Source organism: Melanostigma gelatinosum, assembly GCF_949748355.1.
Source record: "Melanostigma gelatinosum genome assembly, chromosome: 22".
In the NCBI taxonomy this organism is placed as follows: domain Eukaryota; kingdom Metazoa; phylum Chordata; class Actinopteri; order Perciformes; family Zoarcidae; genus Melanostigma; species Melanostigma gelatinosum.
Genome location: NC_136655.1, coordinates 2,951,703 through 2,973,998, shown reverse-complemented (window position 1 = coordinate 2,973,998; position 22,296 = coordinate 2,951,703). Strand labels below are relative to the sequence as shown.

The 22,296-nt window shown below is 43.9% G+C and overlaps 1 protein-coding gene across 1 annotated transcript in view; it reads right to left on the bottom strand.

Annotated features, from left to right (window-relative positions):
* Positions 1 to 21,419, bottom strand: part of sfmbt2 (Scm like with four mbt domains 2) — a gene marked incomplete at its 5' end in the record, with an annotated part of 28,016 nt that extends 6,597 nt beyond the window's left edge. Inside the window, 12 exons of the mRNA XM_079294847.1 lie at positions 2,192 to 2,259; positions 3,412 to 3,454; positions 3,544 to 3,657; positions 3,809 to 3,935; positions 4,302 to 4,532; positions 5,481 to 5,582; positions 6,477 to 6,574; positions 6,984 to 7,233; positions 7,768 to 7,856; positions 15,374 to 15,394; positions 18,112 to 18,352; positions 21,372 to 21,419. Coding sequence (XP_079150973.1) covers positions 2,192 to 2,259; positions 3,412 to 3,454; positions 3,544 to 3,657; positions 3,809 to 3,935; positions 4,302 to 4,532; positions 5,481 to 5,582; positions 6,477 to 6,574; positions 6,984 to 7,233; positions 7,768 to 7,856; positions 15,374 to 15,394; positions 18,112 to 18,352; positions 21,372 to 21,419 — 1,432 coding nt within the window. The remainder of the gene's footprint in view (positions 1 to 2,191; positions 2,260 to 3,411; positions 3,455 to 3,543; positions 3,658 to 3,808; positions 3,936 to 4,301; positions 4,533 to 5,480; positions 5,583 to 6,476; positions 6,575 to 6,983; positions 7,234 to 7,767; positions 7,857 to 15,373; positions 15,395 to 18,111; positions 18,353 to 21,371) is intronic.
* Between the last annotated feature and the right edge of the window lie 877 nt (positions 21,420 to 22,296).

The window sequence follows — 22,296 nt, the reverse complement described above, 5'->3', positions numbered from 1 at the left end:
AAAACACACACACGTTAACACACGTTAACACACACACACGTTAACACACACACGCACACACGTTAACACACACACACGTTAACACACACACGTTAACACACGTTAAAACACACACGTTAACACACACACGTTAACACACGTTAAAACACACACGTTAACACACACACACGTTAACACACACACACACACACACGTTAACACACACACGTTAACACACACACGTTAACACACACACGTTAACACACACACGTTAACACATGTTAACACACACACACACGTTAACACACGTTAACACACACACGTTAACACACACACACGTTAACACACACACACGTTAACACACACACGTTAACACACACGTTAACACACACGTTAACACACGTTAACACACGTTAACACACGTTAACACACGTTAACACACACACGTTAACACACGTTAACACACGTTAACACACACATGTTAACACACACACGTTAACACACGTTAACACACGCTAACACAGGCTCTTTGTTGTGGTCTGTGGGTGTTTTTCTCTGGTTCCAGCTGATAAAAGGCCAAACAGTCATAACAGTTTGAGTGCAGCTTCAATGTTTCTGCCCTCGAATGCATTAAACGAGGATTTCCTTTTGCAGCACAATTCAATAAGGAAATCAATCTTCATTTGTGTTTATTTGTGTCGTATATTGTTTTGTGAGAGAAAGAAAAGAATCCTCCGCTGAAGTGGAAATGAGGCTCAATAGGACAAAGTTCAAATTGTAGCCACAAGCTGCATGTTGTTGCAGCTGCTCTGTGTTCAGGAGTAAAGGTTACTTTCTCTGGCGTCAGACAAATGTCAGAATGCGTTGTTGTTAATTGAGTCATTTGTCTTATTTCTGCACTTTGTTACTGTGTAAAGCACGTTGTGAATCCCAGTTTACAAACTACCCGCCGTTTACCAAACAAACTGACCTGACTTGACTTTAACAACATGATTTTGTCACCAGCGTGGCTTCTCCTCCACTGAGAGAACGTACTACGACGTCACGATCGCTTCCATTGACTACTTGTAGACGACACAGTTTAACTTTGGCTGGTGTGTCCAAAAGGCACACTGAAGCCTGTTTCCTTTCCTTCAACCTTCCTTTCCTTCCCTCTCTATCCCTCCTCTGTCTTTTCATTTCCCTCTTCTTTCCTTCTGTCTCCCTTCCTTCCCTTTCCCTCTCCCTTTTCTTTCCTCCCCTCTCCTTTCCTTTACATGCGAGTCTCAACGCTGAAAGGTTTGGGCAAAAAAAGTCACAATGTAATTCTTATAATTATAATGTTTCTCGAACACTTCCAACACTTGACACGTTCTCCCTTCATTCCCTTTCTTATCCTTTACTTCCTTCCTTCTATTCCCTTTCCTCTTGCTTCCTTCCCTCCCCTTTCTTTCTCTCCCTCTCCTTTCCTTCTGTCTCCTCTCCTCTACATGTCAGTCTCAGCACTGAAAAGTCAGAATGGAAGTCTTACTGAAAGTTTGGATTGAATGCCGTCAGGTTCGTTTAAAAACGTTTAACAGCCGAGGGTCAAAATACAGAGAGGGAGAAAATACTCGTCTCTTTTTAGGAACACTAATAAACTTCACTTAATTATCATCGTCTTCTGTGCACAAAGAAAGAAAATTGGTTTCAGGAAACACTGAATAACTGAAGAGGATGTTTCTACCTTTCATGCCTCTTGCATTGATCCTGTTGACACTTAAAACAAGACTTCATGTATTCATCAACCAAATCTGAATAATATCCAGATTCATGCCAGCTGCGTGTATGAAAACATGAATATCCAGTGTTTTATTTATGGCATGTGAGCAAATAGCAATTGAATGATGAAATTGATGAGGATTCTCCGTCTTCAACGGCAAAACACATTTAAAATCTGTCGTTGATGCAGCTTGTGAGAGAACAAAAAGAAATGATTCTTTCTTGATACAAACTCGGCTCACTTTTGTCAAATTATACATTTTCTATCGCACCTGAATGAAGACCGAAAGCCGTGATTTCAACAGATAAATGAAGCGAACAATGTTTACAGTCTCACGAAGAAACCAACTGAATACTGAGGCTGAAGAAGTGGAGCTTTACGAGCGGGGCTTTCCCCCTCAACTCTCATCACAGCAGCTCATTAACATTAATTACCGGAGATAAATCACGTGTAAACGCGGCGGCTGATTACCTGGATCCATGGCGACGGGCAGGCAGAGGTTGACGGGAGTCGCCTCCACCGGCTGGAGCGGAGCCGACCTGCGGGGAGAAGCCAATCAATACAGTCGAACCGATCAATAAGAAACCATCCGCCTGATCCAATCAGACGGGAAACAACAGAGCAATCACACGATCAGTCTCAGCAACAGCCAAGACAGTTTGTCAGGTTTGGAAGCAGGTGGGTTGGAAAGCAGGGGGGGGGGGGGGGGGGGGGGGGGGGGGGGGGAGTATTGATGAAAGGATTCCCCTGAAGGTGAGAAATGGAATTAGTGGTGAGATGAGAGAGCTGACAAAGTGCTGCTGAAGACCTCATATTTCTCCCGCTCGCTCTCCTCGTACTCCCCGGACTGACGGTGTAACATGTCATTTGACGGTGTAACATGTCATTTGACGGTGTAACATGTCATTTGACGGTGTAACATGTCATTTGACGGTGTAACATGTCATTTGTCAACAAAATCAATCAGCGCTCCGGGAAAGTGATTTCTGCTCTAAAAAGAAGAAAAAATAGATCCGCTGGTTCAATTAATGTCTTTGGAGCGACAGAGAGGGAGAGACGCCTCGAGGTAGAAAAAGATGGAAAAACAAAAGGCTGTGAAGGAAATCATTTTTCCGCCACACTGAAGGGAAGCAGACGACGGCCGCGGTTTGATGGATGCATGTGGATGTTTAAATTTTCCATCAAACTGTCGTTTAACACGGGAAAACACATCGAGGAGCAGTTTGAATCAATGTCGAATGTAAACAACACGGTAAAGCTTCATAATAAGGTCCTTATAATCAGTAAATCAGTAGGAAGGCCCTTTTAAGATGCTTATTATGTGTTAATAAGACTAGTAGATTTGTTAATTATAGGAAGCATAGTTGTTAGAATGAGACATTTATAACCATTTATCGTGGGTATATGGACATGATCTCAATAGTTTTTACGTAATCGACTCATCGTACGATACATGGACTTGACCTCGATGTGACCAGTTGTGTTTACGTGTTTGTTTACATAAGAACGTCACCACCATTCAGGCCGCCATGACGACAGAACAGACAGCGGACGCTTTCCCTTCCATCATAATTCTGGGACATTGCGCAGACACTTCAGTCAGCAGAGCTCAAGACAATTCATTGCCCAATAAGAGAAGTTGTAGTTAACCCCGACATGATAAGTTCTGATGGATAAATGTCTTTTCTTACTGTTTCTCTGGCTGGACCACCGCTATCTGCTTCTGCTTCTGGCCTGTAGAAAAGGAGAGTCTGCATTCAGCTGCCACTCCCAAAGTGAAATATGTGTGCATTTTGTGAGTGCGTGTGTGTGCGTGAACATACAGACAGGTTTGAGTGGAGGGGTCAAAGGGTAAGCGTTGGCCTCACACCAGCCGACAGGGAAGATGTCCATGGACTCCACGTCCACGATGCACTCTGACAGCGGCTTCACCACACCTGTAGCCCGGCAGACAGCCAAGAGGGAGAGAGGGGGGAGGGGTGAGGGAGCTGTCACACGCAAACACACACACTGTCTTATTGAGGCACAGCAGGAGTCCTCTGACACTTAATCCTCCCCACACACACACACACACACACACGTCTGTACCTTCCAGTCTGAGCCACAGCAGGCGTCCTCTGACCTGTGTGATCTGAGCCACACACACCTCCGCTGGCCGGTGAGGGTTCACCGCCTCCAACCACATGTCCTTGGCAAAGTCCCTGTTCTGCCATGTCTGAACACACACACACACACACACACACACACACACACACACACACACACACACACACAGAAGGAGGAGACCGGGCTACAGTTTATTTTACATTTAGGAAAATTATCTAATCTTAGATAACCTAAACCTGGACTCAGACTTCAGGATATGCTCTTGTAAATGATGTTGTATACTATTGTACAGTATGTGTGTGTGTGTGTGTGTGTGTGTGTGCGCAGGACCTTTTAATTCTGCAACATATTAGTCAAACAATCTCCAAACATTTTTGAAAATTCTTAATATAAACGACAACGCTAATTATCAGGCCGAGCCAAATTAAATCAGGACTTCCTGTTTAAAAATGGCGTCCGATGGGTCCGGACTTACGTCGGGGAAGCAGGCGTCGGGGGCCGCCTCCGTGCCTCCCTGCTTCAGGTAGTCGGCCCAGTCGAAGTCCTGGCCCTCGAAGCCCCGGGGCCGCTCCAGACCCACGCCGTTCTTCAGACTCCACTGGACGGGCAGGATGCCGGGCGAGTTGGTGTGACACACCACGAACCGCGGCTTAGCGTCAACGCAGAGATCGTCCAGCGTCACCTGGACGTAGATCTCATTGTAGACCTGAAGAGGGACAAGTGAGCGGAGGAACTTTAAACATCTTTCAATTTCATAAGAAATGCAAAAATACGTTTGTTTTCTTTCGTCTACATCTTCTTCTTTGTTGTTGTTGTTAAAGGGCACTTGCTTGGGTTTGTAGAATACAAATGCAGGAAAGATGCTATTGAGGTGCATCTTGGGAAATGTAGGATCCAGAATTTTAAGATATCTCAGCTTCTGCTGCATTCATTTTGACCTGAAATAGTTTGAGGGCCCTTTTAAGTCTGGTATGGAAGTAAACACGGGTCATAGAACTGATAAATAATAGTTTTAAACATTATTAAATACTTGATATTCAAATGTGAATATAAATGAATGATATTTATAGCATTAATACACTTCAGGAAAACATGTTTTGAACTTTTCAACTTGAAGGAAACTTCAAGTTGTAAAGTTTCCAAAATAGTTTTTTAAAGAATTTTTCGGAAATCTGGCACATTTACACGTCCATATAGTGATATAGTACATATTATCACCTAAAAATCCCTACATTATCTATTAGTATGTCAAAAATCTGAATGTCAATCTTTCAAAACGTCATTAGTACGCTGGAAATATTTTTTACAGTTGCTATCTTTGTATCTTTAAAACTATTTAACACAAAATATTGACGATGAGCAGCTTTATTCCAGAAAAAAAGAGGATGTCATACAGCGAGTCTACTTGAAATGCAACACGCATAACTCGCATACAAAAATAATGATATTCCTTTGTGAAAAAACAGAAGTCAGCATGAGAGGGACACATATTAGATAAAATCCTCAAGGTAAAACCTGAAAAACAAGGCTACCGTGTTTCCAGAAACACGTTGAGAATTCAATGCCACGTTAATAAAAGGCAGCCAATGAATGCGAGAGGGAGGAGCCCGCCTGATGTATAGAGAGGTTTCTTTTTGTTTTCGGCGTGACTCACCTTGGTGACAGAAACGGGGCAGATCTGTAGCCGCTCCCACGGAGAAACCATCTCCAGCTTCATCCCCGTCTTGAAGGAGTGCTCGGGCAGGTCCACGTGGTCCTGACACAGTAAAGTCAAGACCTTTTAGACAAATGTGCTCCACACACATGCAAGACAATGTAGGTCATGCAAACCCCGCTGGGTGGGTGTGTGATGAATGAGGCAAAGATATTGTGCAGGATCATGAGGCCAAAATAATGACTGCTTTTTAACTGATGATTCACATTTCAGCCATGTGGTCACTCCTCATGTCAACCACCCGGTTCTTCTTCTTATTCTATTCAATGCAAACACATCGCGTCCTGTATGAAGGAGGGAACTAGAGGAGAGCATTACCGGTACTTAAAATGAAAACAAACAGCCTTTGAAGTCAGTGACAGCGTGATGGAACACCGTGTGATCTTCATCGTGTCGTTTCATCTGAGAGGTTTCAGGTTGTGCTGTACATTCTTGCTGTTTCACTCTATTTGTAAATGTGAATGAGTTTAACCGTGTTTTGGTCACAAATGTTTCTCATATTTTAAACGTCCGAATAATTTCTCCTGACGTTCACGATGTCATTTGGTGGCAATAATAGGAAAAAGACAATATACTTGTTTTAACTCTCTAAGTTCGCTGAACATGCATAAACGGGAAATGTATCTTCATGCAAGTAAACGATTTAAACAAACTTCCCAATAACAAATGAATAAAAATGTCCATTTAACTTGGAGGGAAAAACAATGATAAAAATATCTATTTAAACCTAATTGGTGCCAAATAACACATTTTGTAAACTTGCCAGTAAATAATTAGGAAATAACAGACGTGGGAAATATTGCGTTACCGTTTATTATCCCAGTTTCATATCATAAATCAGCAGCAGTCAAACAAAGCTCATCTCAACCAGGTAGTCCTGCAGTCTGGCTCTGAACACACGAACACACACACGAAGAGCAGGTGTGTGTGACTCACCTTGAACACCTCCAGCGGCAGCGGGTTCTTCTGTCCGTCGAGTCGAGCGTCCTCCAGAGCCTCCTGCCAGTCGGGGGCGCTCTTCAGAGACCTGAACCCTGAGGAGCCGAGAGACGATGTGAAACGTTAAAACTAAAATACATAAAGTCAGCGACCCTTTTAATTTACAGCAGCTTCTGTCATCAATTGTTACGGCTCAAAACAAATTTAATAAGGATTTTACTGATAACAGTTGATGTTAACTCCTGATTTTCCCTTTAAATATCTTTAAACTTACAAGGAAACCTCGTTTGACAGAATGAAATACATTATCTGTGACAAAACAAGCCATTTGAAGACACCACCTTGATTTTTGGGAAATCGTGGTGGGGAAATGAATCACGAAAACAAAAAGCAGATTAGTTGACAGTGGAAAGAGCCCTGACTTAAACTTACCAAACAATGACAAATGGCTCATTACATTTCTTATTAACACTGAAAACAAAGTGGAAAATGACAGATTATCACCTGTGGGCGGTTCTAAAGCGAGCCGGTTCTCCATAGCCCAGCCGAGGGGGCGGAGCCTGACGTCCAGGTAGAACAGCCAGGTGTCCTGAGCCTGGTGGTCGTCAGAGAGGCCGGCGTAGCGCAGACGGAGCCTCCCTCCCACGTTCTGGACGACTCGGACCGGCCAGTAGAGGAACGGGCCCGAGACGTCCCGCAGCTCCAGAACCGAGCCCTCGACGATCAGGTCCACGGTGTTTTTACCTCTCAGAGGCTGAGACACAAGCACAGAGACAGGTTTTAGATCCTCTCAGTGGTTTAGTGGTTGAGTCAAACTGTTACACTTGTGAAATAAGTAACACAAGAGGAAGTTGATGTATTTAAGCTTTAGCTTTCTTTTGCCGTCGCTGATCTTTTCTTTAAAGTGTGTGGTATAAAAACAAAACAATCATTTGACATTCTGAGTAATACGCTCATGGGCTTTGTTGCCGAGGGTCAGATGAGAAGATTGATGTCACTCTCATATCTGTCATAAATCAGGCTGCAGCCGGCGGCGGCGGCCTTCTGGCTCCAGATACACGTTTACTGTCCAGACATGAGAGCGGCATCGATCTTCTCATCTCACTCTGAGGGGTCAACTCGTGTCATTACCCATCATGCAACAAACGACCCAAAACAAAGCAGGGTTCCTACTCTTCTTCTAGAGATCATATCCAGGACGTTTGCTTTTAAATTTGCATCAAAACCGGTCAGTGTTTCACATTTCAAGGAACTAAAAAAGTGATGTTCTCAATGGGAACCCACTCACCCCCTCCAGCAGGTTGGCCGGTGCCGTCCGGGCGCCGGTCAGGTCCTGAACCAGGAACTCCGTCCAGTCGCTGTATTTCTCCTTTATGGCTGCGAAGAGACAAAAAAGAAACACACAAACAGAGTGAGTGGAAAGAGAGCAAACTGTGGTGTGATGGTGAATAATTGATGGTGAGCGACTACATTGAACTGTTAAGTGTAGTCACCAGAGAACAGCATGCATGAGTCAGTGCATGCATGCTCCTGCAAACACACAGCATTTCTACTTTTTTAAAAAGGGAAATATCGATTTTGTTGATTAAAACTGCACATGTGAAGTATTTTAACAATAAGTGTCACATTTTATGCAAAAGAAGTGAGAACCCCCCCACAGGTATTCATTTATCTTCCCTAGAGAAGCTTTGACGGCTTTATTCACGCTGCAAAACATTAACGCTCTGATTTATGGCTGAGATCAGATATTCTTTTTAAGACTTGCATCTGGCAGGTTTCTGCAGATGTAAACGCATCACAATGAAAAACACTGATTAATGTCGTGTTGAGCGGTGACATTTACATGTTAATGTGACGATTGACAGATGCAACTTTGAGAATACCATAAAAAAAGGAGGCAAAACAAAGTGGAAACTTTTGATTGGTGGCTATTCTCTGTGCAGAGATGTGAGATCAGACAGGTTTAAGGTGTCGAATGTTAGCGGGTGACTTGTAACTTCCTCTGAGAGCGAAAAAATGGTGCATGAATTCAGAATGAACAGAGGCCGAGGAGGTCACACTAACACTGATCGGATATGCGTCAGGTTTAAGTCCACGTGTGAAAGAAGCCAGAATCAGAAATATAAACGTCAGATTCAGACACAAAGAAACAGATCTGGGGCACAAACAGGAAAGAAAGCACTCAAATATTTAATATTGCTAAAATAATATGAATTTTGAGGGAAATACTAAGTTTACCAAATAGACGATAGATGACTAATTTAAAATGTATTTAACGTGTATTCATGTCGGGGCTTTCCCCTAAAAATCCCCAACGTGGTATTACGCTTTCTGGCTGGTTCGTCAGTTTGTAGCTCGGTGAAGACATGAAGGGAAATGACGTCACTTCACTGAAACATCCTCCAGAAATGATCACACAGTTGAATCAACTTGTAAACTGGCTTGTAAACAACCTAATAAACTGGCCTTAACAGGTGCAACCGGAAAGTGAGAATAGCTTGCTTTATTACAGCAATGCACACATGGTGGCAGACAAACACTGTCAGCAAAGAGAGAAGTTGTTTGCTCTGAGAAGAGGTCTTCTCTTTGTCTAATGTTGGTACGTATTCTGTGGTTTGAATCAATCCGCGTTTAAAAAAAACAGAAAAACAGAAAGCGACAAACTTAAAGTCAGACGCACAAAAGAAAGAAACATTCAGTCTCAAGCGTTAAATTGGGGGCTCGTCAGCTGTTTTGCCCGACTCGCTTTGCCAAGGAGCGTCTCGGTGTTTACGGGGCCTGTGTGTCCGCAGACCTTGATGAAAGAACATAGATGCAATAAAAGACAGACATCTCTGCGGACGATATCTCCAAAACTCAGACAATCACGACTGAAAAACACCACAGGTAAGAGGAAACAGTTTTAGAGCTTTTGGGGTGAACTGTCCCTTTAAGGAGAGTGTAATTCCAGCAAACTATGAATATAAAATGCAAACACACACCAGGTGGACCAGAGCTCTGTCTCCAGAGTCGTGCTAGGAAAGTCAACTTCCAGCACGTTTTTATGGGGTTTTTATTTGTGTCTGATTCCCGTTTCCCAGAGTGCAACAGTGTTACATAATTCCTGCGTTCGCGATGTCAGCCTCCCGTTTATCCCCTCCCCCAAAATACAGAGCTGACATTCCAAGGAAGATGGTGAGCGGCCTTTACAGCGCTGCATGTACACACACACACACACACACACACACACACACAACTAAATAAAAAACCTCCACAAAGTGAGACACTTCAGTGAAACGTTGCCAATGAGTCACGGCTCCAGAATGACTACATCGCGCCGTGTGAGCCGACGTTCCCTGCAGCAGCGATTAGCATCACGATGAAGCGAAACGGAGTCGATACACTGAAACACGCGGATGATCACAACAGCTAAGACCGCCTTTAGATTAGATCGATTTATTTCAAACATGTAACAAATAATAAGAAAACAATAAAATAAACAGTAAACAAATAGAGCAAATTATAATTTCATTTTTAAAGTTCCTACGACTTTAATCATCAACTTAATGTTTATTAAATATGCACATAAATAATCATCCTAATACACAAAACAAAAATTTTCAATAACAGAAGAATCCACTTTAACGACTCTTTCAGCGATCACACCGCAACGGTTACAGTAAGTTGTTTTTAATCAAACGAAGTCCTCGTCACATCGTCTTCAGAGGAGCATTTCCCAAACAAGAAAACATTCCCCAGCAATTAACTACCGCTCGATAATTATCTCGTGATTATAAATGTCACGGCTGTCACGTCACAAAATAAAAGGATGACAAAAATGTCAGCGGTGTCAGCGGTGGTGACATTCCTCATCGGGTCACAGGACGAGTTGTTACACCTGTTACCTGACATCATTATTAGATGAGACTTTTACTTCCTCTTCAGTGGATGCAACACGCCTCATAATTATCCCATTTGTACCATCAATCACAGTGACCTGACACCTCAAAGCAACATTTAATATGCAAATAATTGTCTTTTTAAACTTTGTTTTGACAATTTATAGTGTTTACAGCTGCAATTATTTAAATGTTCTTCTTTCGGACAAATCTTCAAACTAGTCCTGTATGAATAGAAACACGCAGCTTCTTGTTCGCGTCTAATCTTCATTTTTTATATATCTGTTTTAGTTTTTAAGATGCGTAACTGTCCTTTATGTTTTCTCGGTCCTGCTAATGTTTACTAGAAGACGAGTGTTTCAGAAAGAAATGTTTCCCCAGAAGATCGAGCCTTTTCAGTCGTTTTAAAGAAGCGATTGAAACTTTCTTATGATAGTTATTATAATACATCAGAGATTTGAGGAAATAAAACCCACAGTTGGCTCCACAGAGGCTGCTCCAGATTTTAAAATACTTAATTGACTAATGAGATCAAATCAATGAATCATCTCGTGGCGCCGGACTCCAGAGCTCATCCCTTTTATCAAAACTGAGGATTTTTTTTTGGGGGTAAATAAATCTGTTTTCCCGTGAAGTTAACGTGAATGTTGAGCGTCTCTGTGGCCTCGTCGCTCTCCGTACGCCTGTTTAATAATAGTAGTTTTTCCTGTGAGACTATTTTCTTTCCTTGCTGCTGGACTTTGTAAGAGCACACAGTACACACACACACACACAGCTGTGTTGATCTCGGGTGTGCAGAAATAGATAAACTATTTTTACAGATCCTGCCCAGATTACTCATGAAGCCATTTAGAGAGCTCAGCTCAACGGTAGAAGCAGAAGCTAAAACATGCAAACTTCCACCTCCCTCACTCTCTTTCTCCCCCTCCCCCTTTTTCCCTCCCCCTGCTTGCAGTTTCATTATTCAGTTTTTTTTTATATAAATAATGATCTATTTTTCTTTATTTCCATCCCAAAGGCAGCAGAGCTGAGAGCCTGACTTTCACATAACAATAAGTGCATAATTAACCTTGAGGGAAGAGCTCCTGGAAACATCCCCGCCCCCCCCCCCCCCCCGCTCCTCTCCACTCTCGCTGGGCTAACCTCCCCCGACGTTTCTCCCCCTCCTCCCAGGCTGCACCAAAGCTGGCTGAAGTCCTCATGCAAATGTCTGGCATTAAATAAACAAAAACACAGCCATGAAACCTGATATTTGCATATTGTGCTCCCGCTCCCTTTCTCTGCTCAGGGGTTATTTAAAAGCTTTACTTTAGACAATCAATGCTTTTAATTAAGGAAGAAAAATCGTCTTTTTGTTGCAACAGATTCTAATCGGAGTTAATGAGAGCAAATTACGCCCGATTCCCTCTCCGTCTTCTCCAGTCATTATGCGCCGGCGTGGAGATGAACGCACAAAGAGTAGAAAGCCGAGTCAATTCAAACAATTACCGCCTTCCATTTTAACAGACGGCCTTTTTTTTCCAAATAGGCCACGAGCTTAATCTCTGCAGCCTGTTCATGAAATGTCACGCAGCGTGCAATGTGTGTGTTTATCGAGAGTGTGTGTGTGTGTGTGTGTGTGTGTGTGTGTGTGTGTGTGTGTGTGTGTGTGTGTGTGTGTGTGTGTGTGTGTGTGTGTGTGTGTGTGTGTGTGTGGCCGAATAACGCCGGACGGTTTCAGACGTCGTGTTGCTAATGTATTTTACAGCCCTCTTCACGAGAGGGCAGGGGATGTTAGAGCAATTTGTGTAAATATGAATTACTCAAGTGATGTGTGTGTGTGCGGTGAGTGCTAAAGAGGCCCACAGGAACAGAGCCCATACTGCAAAGGTGTGTGTGTGTGTGTGTGTGTGTGTGTGTGTGTGTGTGTGTGAAGGCATTATCATTATGTCTCTTATTACCACTTTTGTCCACAGGGACCGCCTAATTGAAAGTTCCTCCGAGTCATTTTGAGTAAAAGTAGTAATACTACAGTGTAAAAATACTCATGTAAACAATCTTACTGAAGTAAAATTACAAATGTATTAGCATCAAATACTTACATCTTACTCATGTGCACAAACCGTAGAGAAACTGGATTGGCAGGATATCGGTTGACTGAATGACTCTCTCCACACCTGTGCCAAATATTTTATATTTATACGAGTGAGTGTTGTTAACAGAGCCGTATAATCCATTTTATCTTTTGTTTTGGTTGTGTGGTTTTATTGATTTGTTTATTTCGGATATTTTTCACATTCTGATTCCAATGTCCAAGTTATTCTCTCTCTGAAAGGTTGTTCTTGCATCATTACACTATTATCCAATCATTACATCAGTGGCATGAAGAATCGTCCTACAAAACTGATGATTTTGACAGGCCTCGATCCAGTTCATGTGATGGCAATCTGATTATTTAGGCTGTTAGTGGGCAGAACAAACTATTTGAAGTTTTCCTTTTCTGACATGTTATAGACCAAATCAATAAAAGAATCATCGGTTTAATCGACTACGAAACAATCGTTAGTTTGAGCCCTAAATCAGGATCGCTTCGCGGCACACAACCGAAGCAAAGCGCTCTCCTTATCTTGTCAACACTCCTACACTCAATCAATTCCTTCACAATAAAATAAATCTACGGCGTGAAGCGTGAATTCACCTTTAACATCAAGCGACAACGGACTAAATGTTTCATGAGGGTCACGCCCAAGCTGAAGCTAAACCTTTTGTATTTCTCCCACCACATGTCAGCCTGAAGGCAGCCTTACTCTTAAAACACCACACACACACACACACACACACACACACACACACACACACACACACACACACACACACACACACACACACACACACTAGCAGAGGGTCTATCTCAGCATCATCTCCAGCAGGCTCTGGCAGGAAGCAGTGTGGTGAATTCATTATGCAAACGATCTGTCGGGATCCGTTCAGCGAGCCGCTACCTCGTCACATGACCAAACTTGTGATGCCTGTATTTATGATAAAAACACAAATACAGGTTCATTATTTTAATCTGAAACCTGTACATTAACCAATTCCCACATATAGAATAACATGGCAGCAGGGCCATGAAGTCATTAAAGATGAGGTGTAAAAATAAAATAAACAAAGTTCAGCCTGTTCCACTGTCGTTCAAATGACTTTTTAATTTCTAAAATAAAAAAAGAGAGCAAATTAAGCAACGGAAGCGCTCGCAGCGCTGCAGACTCATGCGACGCTCCTGCAAACAGAGACGCTGATTGATGCCAGCGCTGATTTGATGAGCAACAAAACGCTTTGGTGAACGCATCGGTGAGCAGGAAAGGAGCGTTTAAAGTGGAGCAGCTGTGTGTGTGTGTGTGTGTGTGTGTGTGTGTTATGAGGGAGTAAGCGAGTTTGACGAGGGATTAAGGTGCGTTTGTTAGATGCGGTTTGTCCAGTTGAAACACTTATTTGTCTTCAGGTTTTGCATCTTGTAGTAAACTTTGAGGAAAGTAATTCTGTAACAATGACACTTTGTCACTGCTTCAAATGTGCTGAATATTAAGTTGGTTTTACCATATTATCATTTTTTGACATTTGTCTTTCTCCATCTGAATACAAAGGAGTTGAATGGAGTTTTTTGCGTCACTCAGAGCATAAAATTACTTAATTTTATCAGGAATATGCAGGATTTCGACACAGGATTTCATTAAAATCCACAGAGCAGCACTAAGGGACTGCGTCACTCTCGTGCATCTCTCTTCAGCTTTACATGTCCAACACTTAAGGCCAACGTGGACGAGAATCTCTGCAGATACAGACAACAACTCACATTATAGTGGGTCGTAAGGGATGATTGAGGGATTATTTTTGCACGAGTTTGGGCTGACACAGTATCAGATTGTACAGGATTATCGCGGCCAAAATAATTCACAATTACGATGTTATCGCTGTATCCATGGAAAAGTTGTGATCAGTCAAATTCACCTTTAACTTTGTTAATTGTGAGGACATGGAGAGAGTCTGTAACCATGTCCAGTTATGGTTGACTCTTAAATCATGTCATGAAAGGATTTAAGGGGCGCTGGATGATTTAATTTGTTTTAAATATCATGGTTATCGTCAATACCGGTCTAATACTGCATTCACGCTATGAGCGACAGGCTGCAAGCCGGAGACACCGGACACCTGTTGCACACTATCAAATCCAAAAGGCCCCATTTAAAGAAGACAACACTGATCTCAGTGAGCACACGGTTTACACACCATATATATATTTTATATGATTTTCACTCATGTCACAAGCCGTAAAAAGATCCTATATCCTCACATCTCTAACCGCACCAACACACACATCCACACACGGAAGGACCACAAGACACGATAACAAACTTTGAACTTGTCTCAGCAAAGCGCGCTTCATAACTGATGTTGTTGTTATTGTTGTCAGAGACTGTATAATTACAAACTGGACATGAAATCAGCCGTTAGACGTCTATATGCAATGATTCTATCTGCCAACGGCACATTTTACACAGCGGCTCTTTAACTTGTGTCCTTTTCTTAACTTGACTCAACGTCCAGCGACACGTTACAGGACACAGTTTGTTTGTTGCGCATGAGAAGAGGCCTGTTTATCAAAGCAGCACATTTCTGGCTGAGCTGCTGCATTTCTTTTTTTTTTTGCACTCGTTATCACACAAGCCCAGCTTGGCACAAACAGCAGTGTGTGTGTGTGTGTGTGTGTGTGTGTGTGTGTGTGTGTGTGTGTGTGTGTGTGTGCGCGTGTGCGCGCGCGCGTTATCACTCTGCTAAGACACACTCGGCTAGAAAGGAGTCACATGCAAGAGGAGGCAAGGCAACTGAGCTGTGAGGTCACTTCCTGCAGAGAGGTGAAAAGAGGAAGAGGAGGAAGCACACACGGTACATGCAGCTCTGTCAGCCCGAACGCAGTGTTGATGTCATGTTAGCCACTAGCGAGGCAAGTTAGTCAGAGGCACTGTGAGCGCTGCTTACCTTTTCTTAGGTAAGTGTTATCTGAGAAACAAAAAAGGAAACAAATAAAAACAGGTAACCGTGACACAGGTGGAATACAGACTCTTTTCTCTCATATTGAAATGTGCACATGATGCAAAGCCTTGAAATTAACTTTTCTTTTTTGTCATATTCACAACTTGACAGTATCTTGCAGAAGCCTCTATAGTGGGAATATAGAACTGCCTTCATTACATGATTCATGCTTCAGTTTGCATCATGAAACATGCGGCTGTCAGCTGTCCGTTATTATTGAAAGAAAAAAGGGGAAATGTGAGCTTTCTGAGAGACACAGGAAGAGACGGTTAACAGTAGCCGAGCTCAGCGGTTACTCAATTATCGCCGTAAAGTTACATCAGCTTCAAGCTGACGTAACACATACGATCGATTTTATTCAAACATGCACAAGACACGTGTTTTGTACGCCTACAAAATATTCCCAACTGATCTGGATTACTTTACTGATCTGGATTACTTTACTGACCTGGATTACTTTACCGAGCAACACTTTCCTCCCCATTCCTCAGGCACGTTTCATAAAAACATTTCCCTGTTATCTTAAAATATACCGTAACATGCAAAGCATTGTGGCTCCAAACAGAAATGTGTTTGAATATAGTTTAAAAACCTTTTACCACATTTTCATCAGGAGCAATTTTATCATTTGCTTTGCAAGAAATTTGAGGATGAAGAGTTTTAGTTTTTTAAAACAGAGACGCAAAGTAAAGCAACGTTAGTCATCTCTGCTGAATGTAAACCTATTTAAAACACTTGGACAGCCTAACAATCTGAACTCTTTCGGCCGATTTTATTTTAAATATGCAATTCTTAAACCGTTAGTGGATCCACAGAAAATGTATTGCCAACTATTTTGTCACGAGTTTAATAATTGCAGTAATTTTCTAAAGGAAAATGCATTCAATTAATTGGTTCCAGCTTCTTGTAAAAAGGGCGGAATTTCAAATTAAAAGCACGTCTGTGATTGAGGGATTGACTCCACACGGCTCTCAACATGGAGGCTAGCAGCTAACGTTGCTAACAGTGCTAATAACAAATTGAGCACCTGTATGTGATTTGAAATATGCCGTTCTTCTGTCTAGACTTGTTTGATAATCGGGCGTTAAAATCCACTGGCTCCTTTAATGAGAACATTTCATCGTCTTCAATTTTGCAAGTAAGATGAATGTCTTCAATTTCTTTTACTTTTATAATTTTATGGACTATTAATCGAGAAAGTAAATCGACAGATTGCGTGATCGTAAAAATAATGATGCCTCGCTTCGGTCGTATCGTGTTTGGAGGTTTGAATACGAGCTAAAGCGGCGCGTTGTTTCGCTGCTTGCTAGATGATCCTCTGAGAAGTGTCATTTCTATGAACCTCCTGCTGATGAGAATTGCCGGTGTGAGGACGAGGACACCCGAGTCGGGTGGAAACATATCCAGGTCGTCTCCACAACAACGGTGGCGCGCGGCCGTCCGTCAGCGGGGAAAAGTGTCGAGGAAAAAATACATAAATGGTCTGAATGAGGCTGGGGAGTGTGAATCATCGTTCTGCAGGTGGAAATGTGTCGGATAATGTGAGAGGGGCAGCAAGAAGGGCTGCTGGACACGGTAAGGAGGACGCTTTGTTTTGGAAAAGGTGTGAAAGACGCTCTACGAGAATCAAGATGGCGACGCGTCGTCTTAGACGACAGTTGAGCCGTCGTGACGATCAAAGCGCTTTAACAGGAAACTTGTCTTTCCACTCAGTTGATGTAAAGCGTTCTTTGAAACGTGCGTCTGTGTGTGAGCATTAAGGTCAAGCTGACAGATTTAATGTAGAGAATCAACCGTTAGCGGACCCTTTGATGGCAAAGATTTTCTTACATTCAGGACGGAAACGCGTTAGAAAAAACAACCATGAAACACGGACAAAGTGCATCACAAGCCACAAATGTGTTAAAAAGATTTGAAAGGATAAAAGACTCTTTTTAAAGATTTTTTATGTTTATGTTTTCAACCGGGTGCCCTGAAGCTTACGGAACAGACATGAAATGTTTCTCCGAAAATAATAAACTCAGTTTTATTTATATATCCCCAAATCCCATATTTTCCTCAAACTATCCTTTGCCCCCCCCCCCGCCGAAAAACCCTCCCTCTTTCATGAAAAAAATGAAGAAACTAAAATACCTTTCAATAATTAAAAACATGATTTGCGTCCGGAAATTAATGATGGAAGTAGCTAACGAGCTAGCAATCTAGCTCCTTTCTTATCCGTGTTGAGAGTTGCACATGCTCAGTAGCGATCAGACAGAAAGTTATTGTTCTGTGTAGCGTAGCTGATAAATTCAATTATATCTGATCGGTGCACAGACTCACATACTTGCCATTGCCGGATGCAGCATTTTAGGCTTAATTAAAGGCATTTCCAACACCGGTATTTGTATTAAATTCCCTCCAAATCTAAAAGTAATGAGCCTTTAATGAAATTGAATAAATCTCTGAACCCTCAATTGACGTTGCAGCAAAAATCTGTCGATTGATTAAGTTATTGCAACACAAAAAGAGCATTGCGAAAACTTGGTAACATTAGTTCCCGATCGTTGTCATTTTTCTAATTGTGCGAAAAGATAACGAGCCGCCACGTTGAATTATCTTCTTTCGAACAGACCCCAATGATAGGAAGGTAAACCCCGTCCGGGTGCGGGTGAATGCGTGAGCGTCGCCGTGTTTCTTCCTACCTTCGGGGGGCATGAGGCTCTTGTTGTTCTGGGTGCACCAGCCCACCGGGTGCAGCTCGGCCGTCATGACGTCGCACCAGAAGTCGGCCTTGCGGTCGTCGCCGTAGCCGCTGAAGCGCAGCAGCAGCAGCTGGCCGCACGTGGTGATGATGGTGGCGACCCAGTAAGAGTCCGGGCTGCCCTTATTGGCCACTTCCAGCTTCATGCCCGGCTGGAAGCTGCTCTGCAGGCTGATCTCCACCTGAGGGAAACACAACCTGGGTCTCAGTTTGGTAGTTTTTCCTACAAGTTATAACAACGTTTTACTCAGCAGACGTCAGTTACAATGTTAAGAAAGACACACAACTCGAGTACATATGGCAGGTCAAAGGTGAACCAGAATACAAAAAATGTCTCCTGTAAAATAACCAAAACGATTCAGACTTTGAGCGATGGGGTTCCGCATGAACACACAACTCTCTGCCAAAGTAAAAATATGTTTTCAGGGTCCTTAAGAAACATTAATGACATTAATGACTTAACACTGACATTATTGTAATGTGACAATATTTTGGACGTTGTCAAGAAGAGTTGAGCCCACAGAGCTGCCTCGAAAACATGCATACACGATCAGGGGAAGGTCAGGATATAAAAAGCATATAATCAGAAATCAATAGTTAAAGTGTAATCTAAAGATAAAGTGTATGATCGTTACATAACAAATGTTTAATACATAGAGTGATTTAACAAATGTAGACCTGATAATAATAATATGTGTATCTGAGTATAGTGCAGTCTGAGTGTAGAAAGTACGGAGAAAGAGGAAGTAAGCAGGGTGTTGGCTTCAAGGGATGGGGAAATAATGATGGTTGAGAAGAAAAGACACAAGGCACAATAATGATGAAGGATGAGATCAATAATCATTTTATAAGCAAATGTGTACTAACCAAACCGATTTAACAAATGTAAAAACTGATTAACAAATGTTCTGTGTGACCGGAGCTGCGATGTAAGAAAAGTGCTTGTCAGGATGACTTGCAGAAATTAGGAGAAGACTGTTGCAAGAGATGAGTCAGAGGCAGGAAGCCTGGACTTATATGGACATGTTCGAACCCAACATCCTTTCCAGAGGGTGGGGGGGATGAGAGCATGTATTGAGCAGGAGGGGGGCTAACAGCCCAAATGATGAATAAAAGAAGTGGTTTGCTTGCTGCAAGCTGGGATTTCATCGCGGATGCCGTCCAAGCGCATCGGAAGAAGATACTAAAGCCTGCAGCTGATGTATTGAGGGCTTCGTCTCTGTTCACGGAAAAGAGACCTCTGTTCGTGGACTTTGAGATTAAAAGACGAAGGTTCTAACTCTCCCCACCGCTCGCCTCTTAACATCTGGACAACTGAGAAAGCCGCAGCTGCCTGAGAAAGACTTTGTACTGAGTTTTGAGAACAGCTGAACGGGCTCCGTTGCGGAGCGGGAGGACCGAGGGTCTGGCCAGACCTTCGCTCCTAACAACTCCAAAATAACTCTTTTCATCGCACCATTGGACATCCAGCTCCAACCGAGCCGTCTCGGCGACCAAAACTAATGAGTATAATCGAAGAAGATAATTAAATTGACTAATCATGTGTAGTGACATTTTATGTGAGCTGTAGCTGTAACCCCTGCAAACTAACTAAATATAACCTGCAATAAATATCTAATCTGCATTTAAAGTGAAATCCTCAAGTGCATTAATTTGCCGAAGTAGTAATGAGTTCCTCGTGACAGTAAAAAGTTAAAGCTATTGTATGTCTAACAACTGAGTTCTGAAAGGTTATCCTAGAGACCGAATCCACTGAACAATCCCTTACGGTTTTAGCAAGAATTAATCCTAGCCGTTAAAACCTAACCTGGCATTTACCAAGAGCGCGGATCCATAAGAGGGAAGCTGCCATAACCGACGCGACTGGTAGGAGCGCCCGGGGCCAGGACTGGTCTCTCGGCCGAGCGCGCTCTGACCGGAGGAAGCAGGGTAGACGTCGGGAGTAAAGGCAGTTAGCGGAGCCAGGCGAGTTCCCTCGCCAGAACACCAGCTCGAGAATCTTTTAATAGAGAGCTGAGTCAGTAATTAGCCCCGTATCGGGCCAGAAGTACCCAGGATCTAACACGTGGCGCCCATAACGTGGGGCTCGACGGAAAAGGAGTACGTTGAGTCCAAAAGAAGAACCCCGGCAGCAAAGAGAGGCTGTCGTTCGTGTACGAAAAGACCTGAGGTGAGGCGTTGGGGTAGAAAGTAAAGCTGCCCAAGCCTCGAAGAAGTCCGATTGCGAAGACATCCACGAATCGAAGCTGTGTGTGGTATTTACAGGCCAACACAGGAGAATCCGCAGGCGACGGGGAGCATCGACCAGACTCGCCCGACCTGTAGAGGGACCAGAGCCTGATCCCATCCCTTCCTCAACGCGCGACGAGAGGCTTTGGGAGGAAGGCGACTCGAGACAACAAAGACAAAGACAAAGTCCAGGATGGAAGAATCGCCCGGAGGATCCGATAGCGGCGGAGGCGACCCAGCGGTACGAGCCAACGGCCCTGATGGAGGAAGCGCCACCGGACAGCAGAGAGGATCCGACGGCGACGGAGGCAGCCCGCAGACGGCGACGCCTCAGCAGAACGAGCCAGTGACATCGCCCCTGGACCAGGCAACAGATGACAGCCCGGACCAGCAGACGGACGACGCTGGACCACACGGAGCGACATCGGGAGAACCGACACCGATGCCGTATCCAGGGGCACAACGCAGAAGCGAGGTCCAACATCAGATCATCCTGAATGGCAGAGGATGGGACACCTGGGACAAATCTGTTCAACAACACCTATTCGTCCTGCATGAAGAAGCAGATAAGGCGAAGGTGGGGGAAAAAGTAAAAGCAATTTGCAAAGATAAGGGGGGTTATCTTGCTCCCCTTGCCCTCGAGTCAGGACTGGTGGTGGCAGTAGTAGAGTGTGAAGGACCGCCGAAAAGCAAACCGAAGATAACAGAATGGCTACGTTGGTGGCTGGAAGTGATGAAAGTCATAAAAGGAAAAATAGTCACCGTAATCAGCCCGTCAAAAGACTATGACTCAGTCGTAAAGATGCTGGCCGCAGAAATTGTAGCGGGGGCAGTGACTATACAGAAGAATGTAAAAGCCACCCCCCGCTACAGAGAAAGTGAAAAAGAGCGAGAAGCCATAGCGGCATGGATAGCCGAACAACCAAGTTACCACACGGCTCCCCACGAAGATCAGCTCAGCGCCCAAGGGACCTCGGTGCACACGGACTCCTCCGCGGGGGCGTCCTCGGAATCCGACATAGGGGACAAACAGGACAGCGGCAGCAACGGGGAGATCTCAGAGGAGGACGAAGTGAGGGACGACTCAACGCTGGACAGGAGCGCCGAGTACCAACTGCTCCCGCCCTCCATGCAATCCGGGACTCCCGCTGCCGCGGCAGTAAAAAAGGTCCTGCGGGACTACAACGGCCCAGAGCCGAGGCGGCCCCAGAAAGCTAGGGGTAAGACCAGACACGTTCACTCCCCGAACCCAGAAGAGCATCTTCAAAAATTGAGAAAGATGCCCGAGGGGACCAAAAAATATGCGAACCAGACAGGGTTAACCGCATATAACCACTTTGGAGATTTTTGGGACATAGACAGCCATGGACTGGTTGTCTTAACCAACTCACATCTAAAGCCTCATATCTCCCGGTTCAGAAAGAGTCTGGTAAGAGAGGCAGGCAGCCTCTACAAAGAAGAACTTGAGGGGCGCCTCCCGGGATGCAGACAAAGACAGGAGGAGGTGGTGGTTACGAGCGGAGGAGAATCAAGCCATTATGCGGTGCTACACGTACCGATCGAAAGATATGAAGATGGCGAAGATCAAGACGCCTATCGGGACAGCATAGAGGAGGCATTAGAAAAAGGTGTCACCCGAGCAAGCGAATTGTCCTTCAAAAGAGTCGTTATATGTAACGACGGCGCCAGGTCCGGCAACCTACCCTGGGAGGTAGCAGAAGAAGCGGCAATGAGGATTCTGCACCTCCTGATGAACGCTCCCCACGGGTGGAACAACATCCGCGAGTTGGTGATAGTCACCTCGGTGGCCCAATACCAAGAGAGAAAAGAGAGAATACTGAGACCCCTCTTCAAAACGGAGGGGCCAAACAACTGGAGGGCAGGACCGCCGGAATAC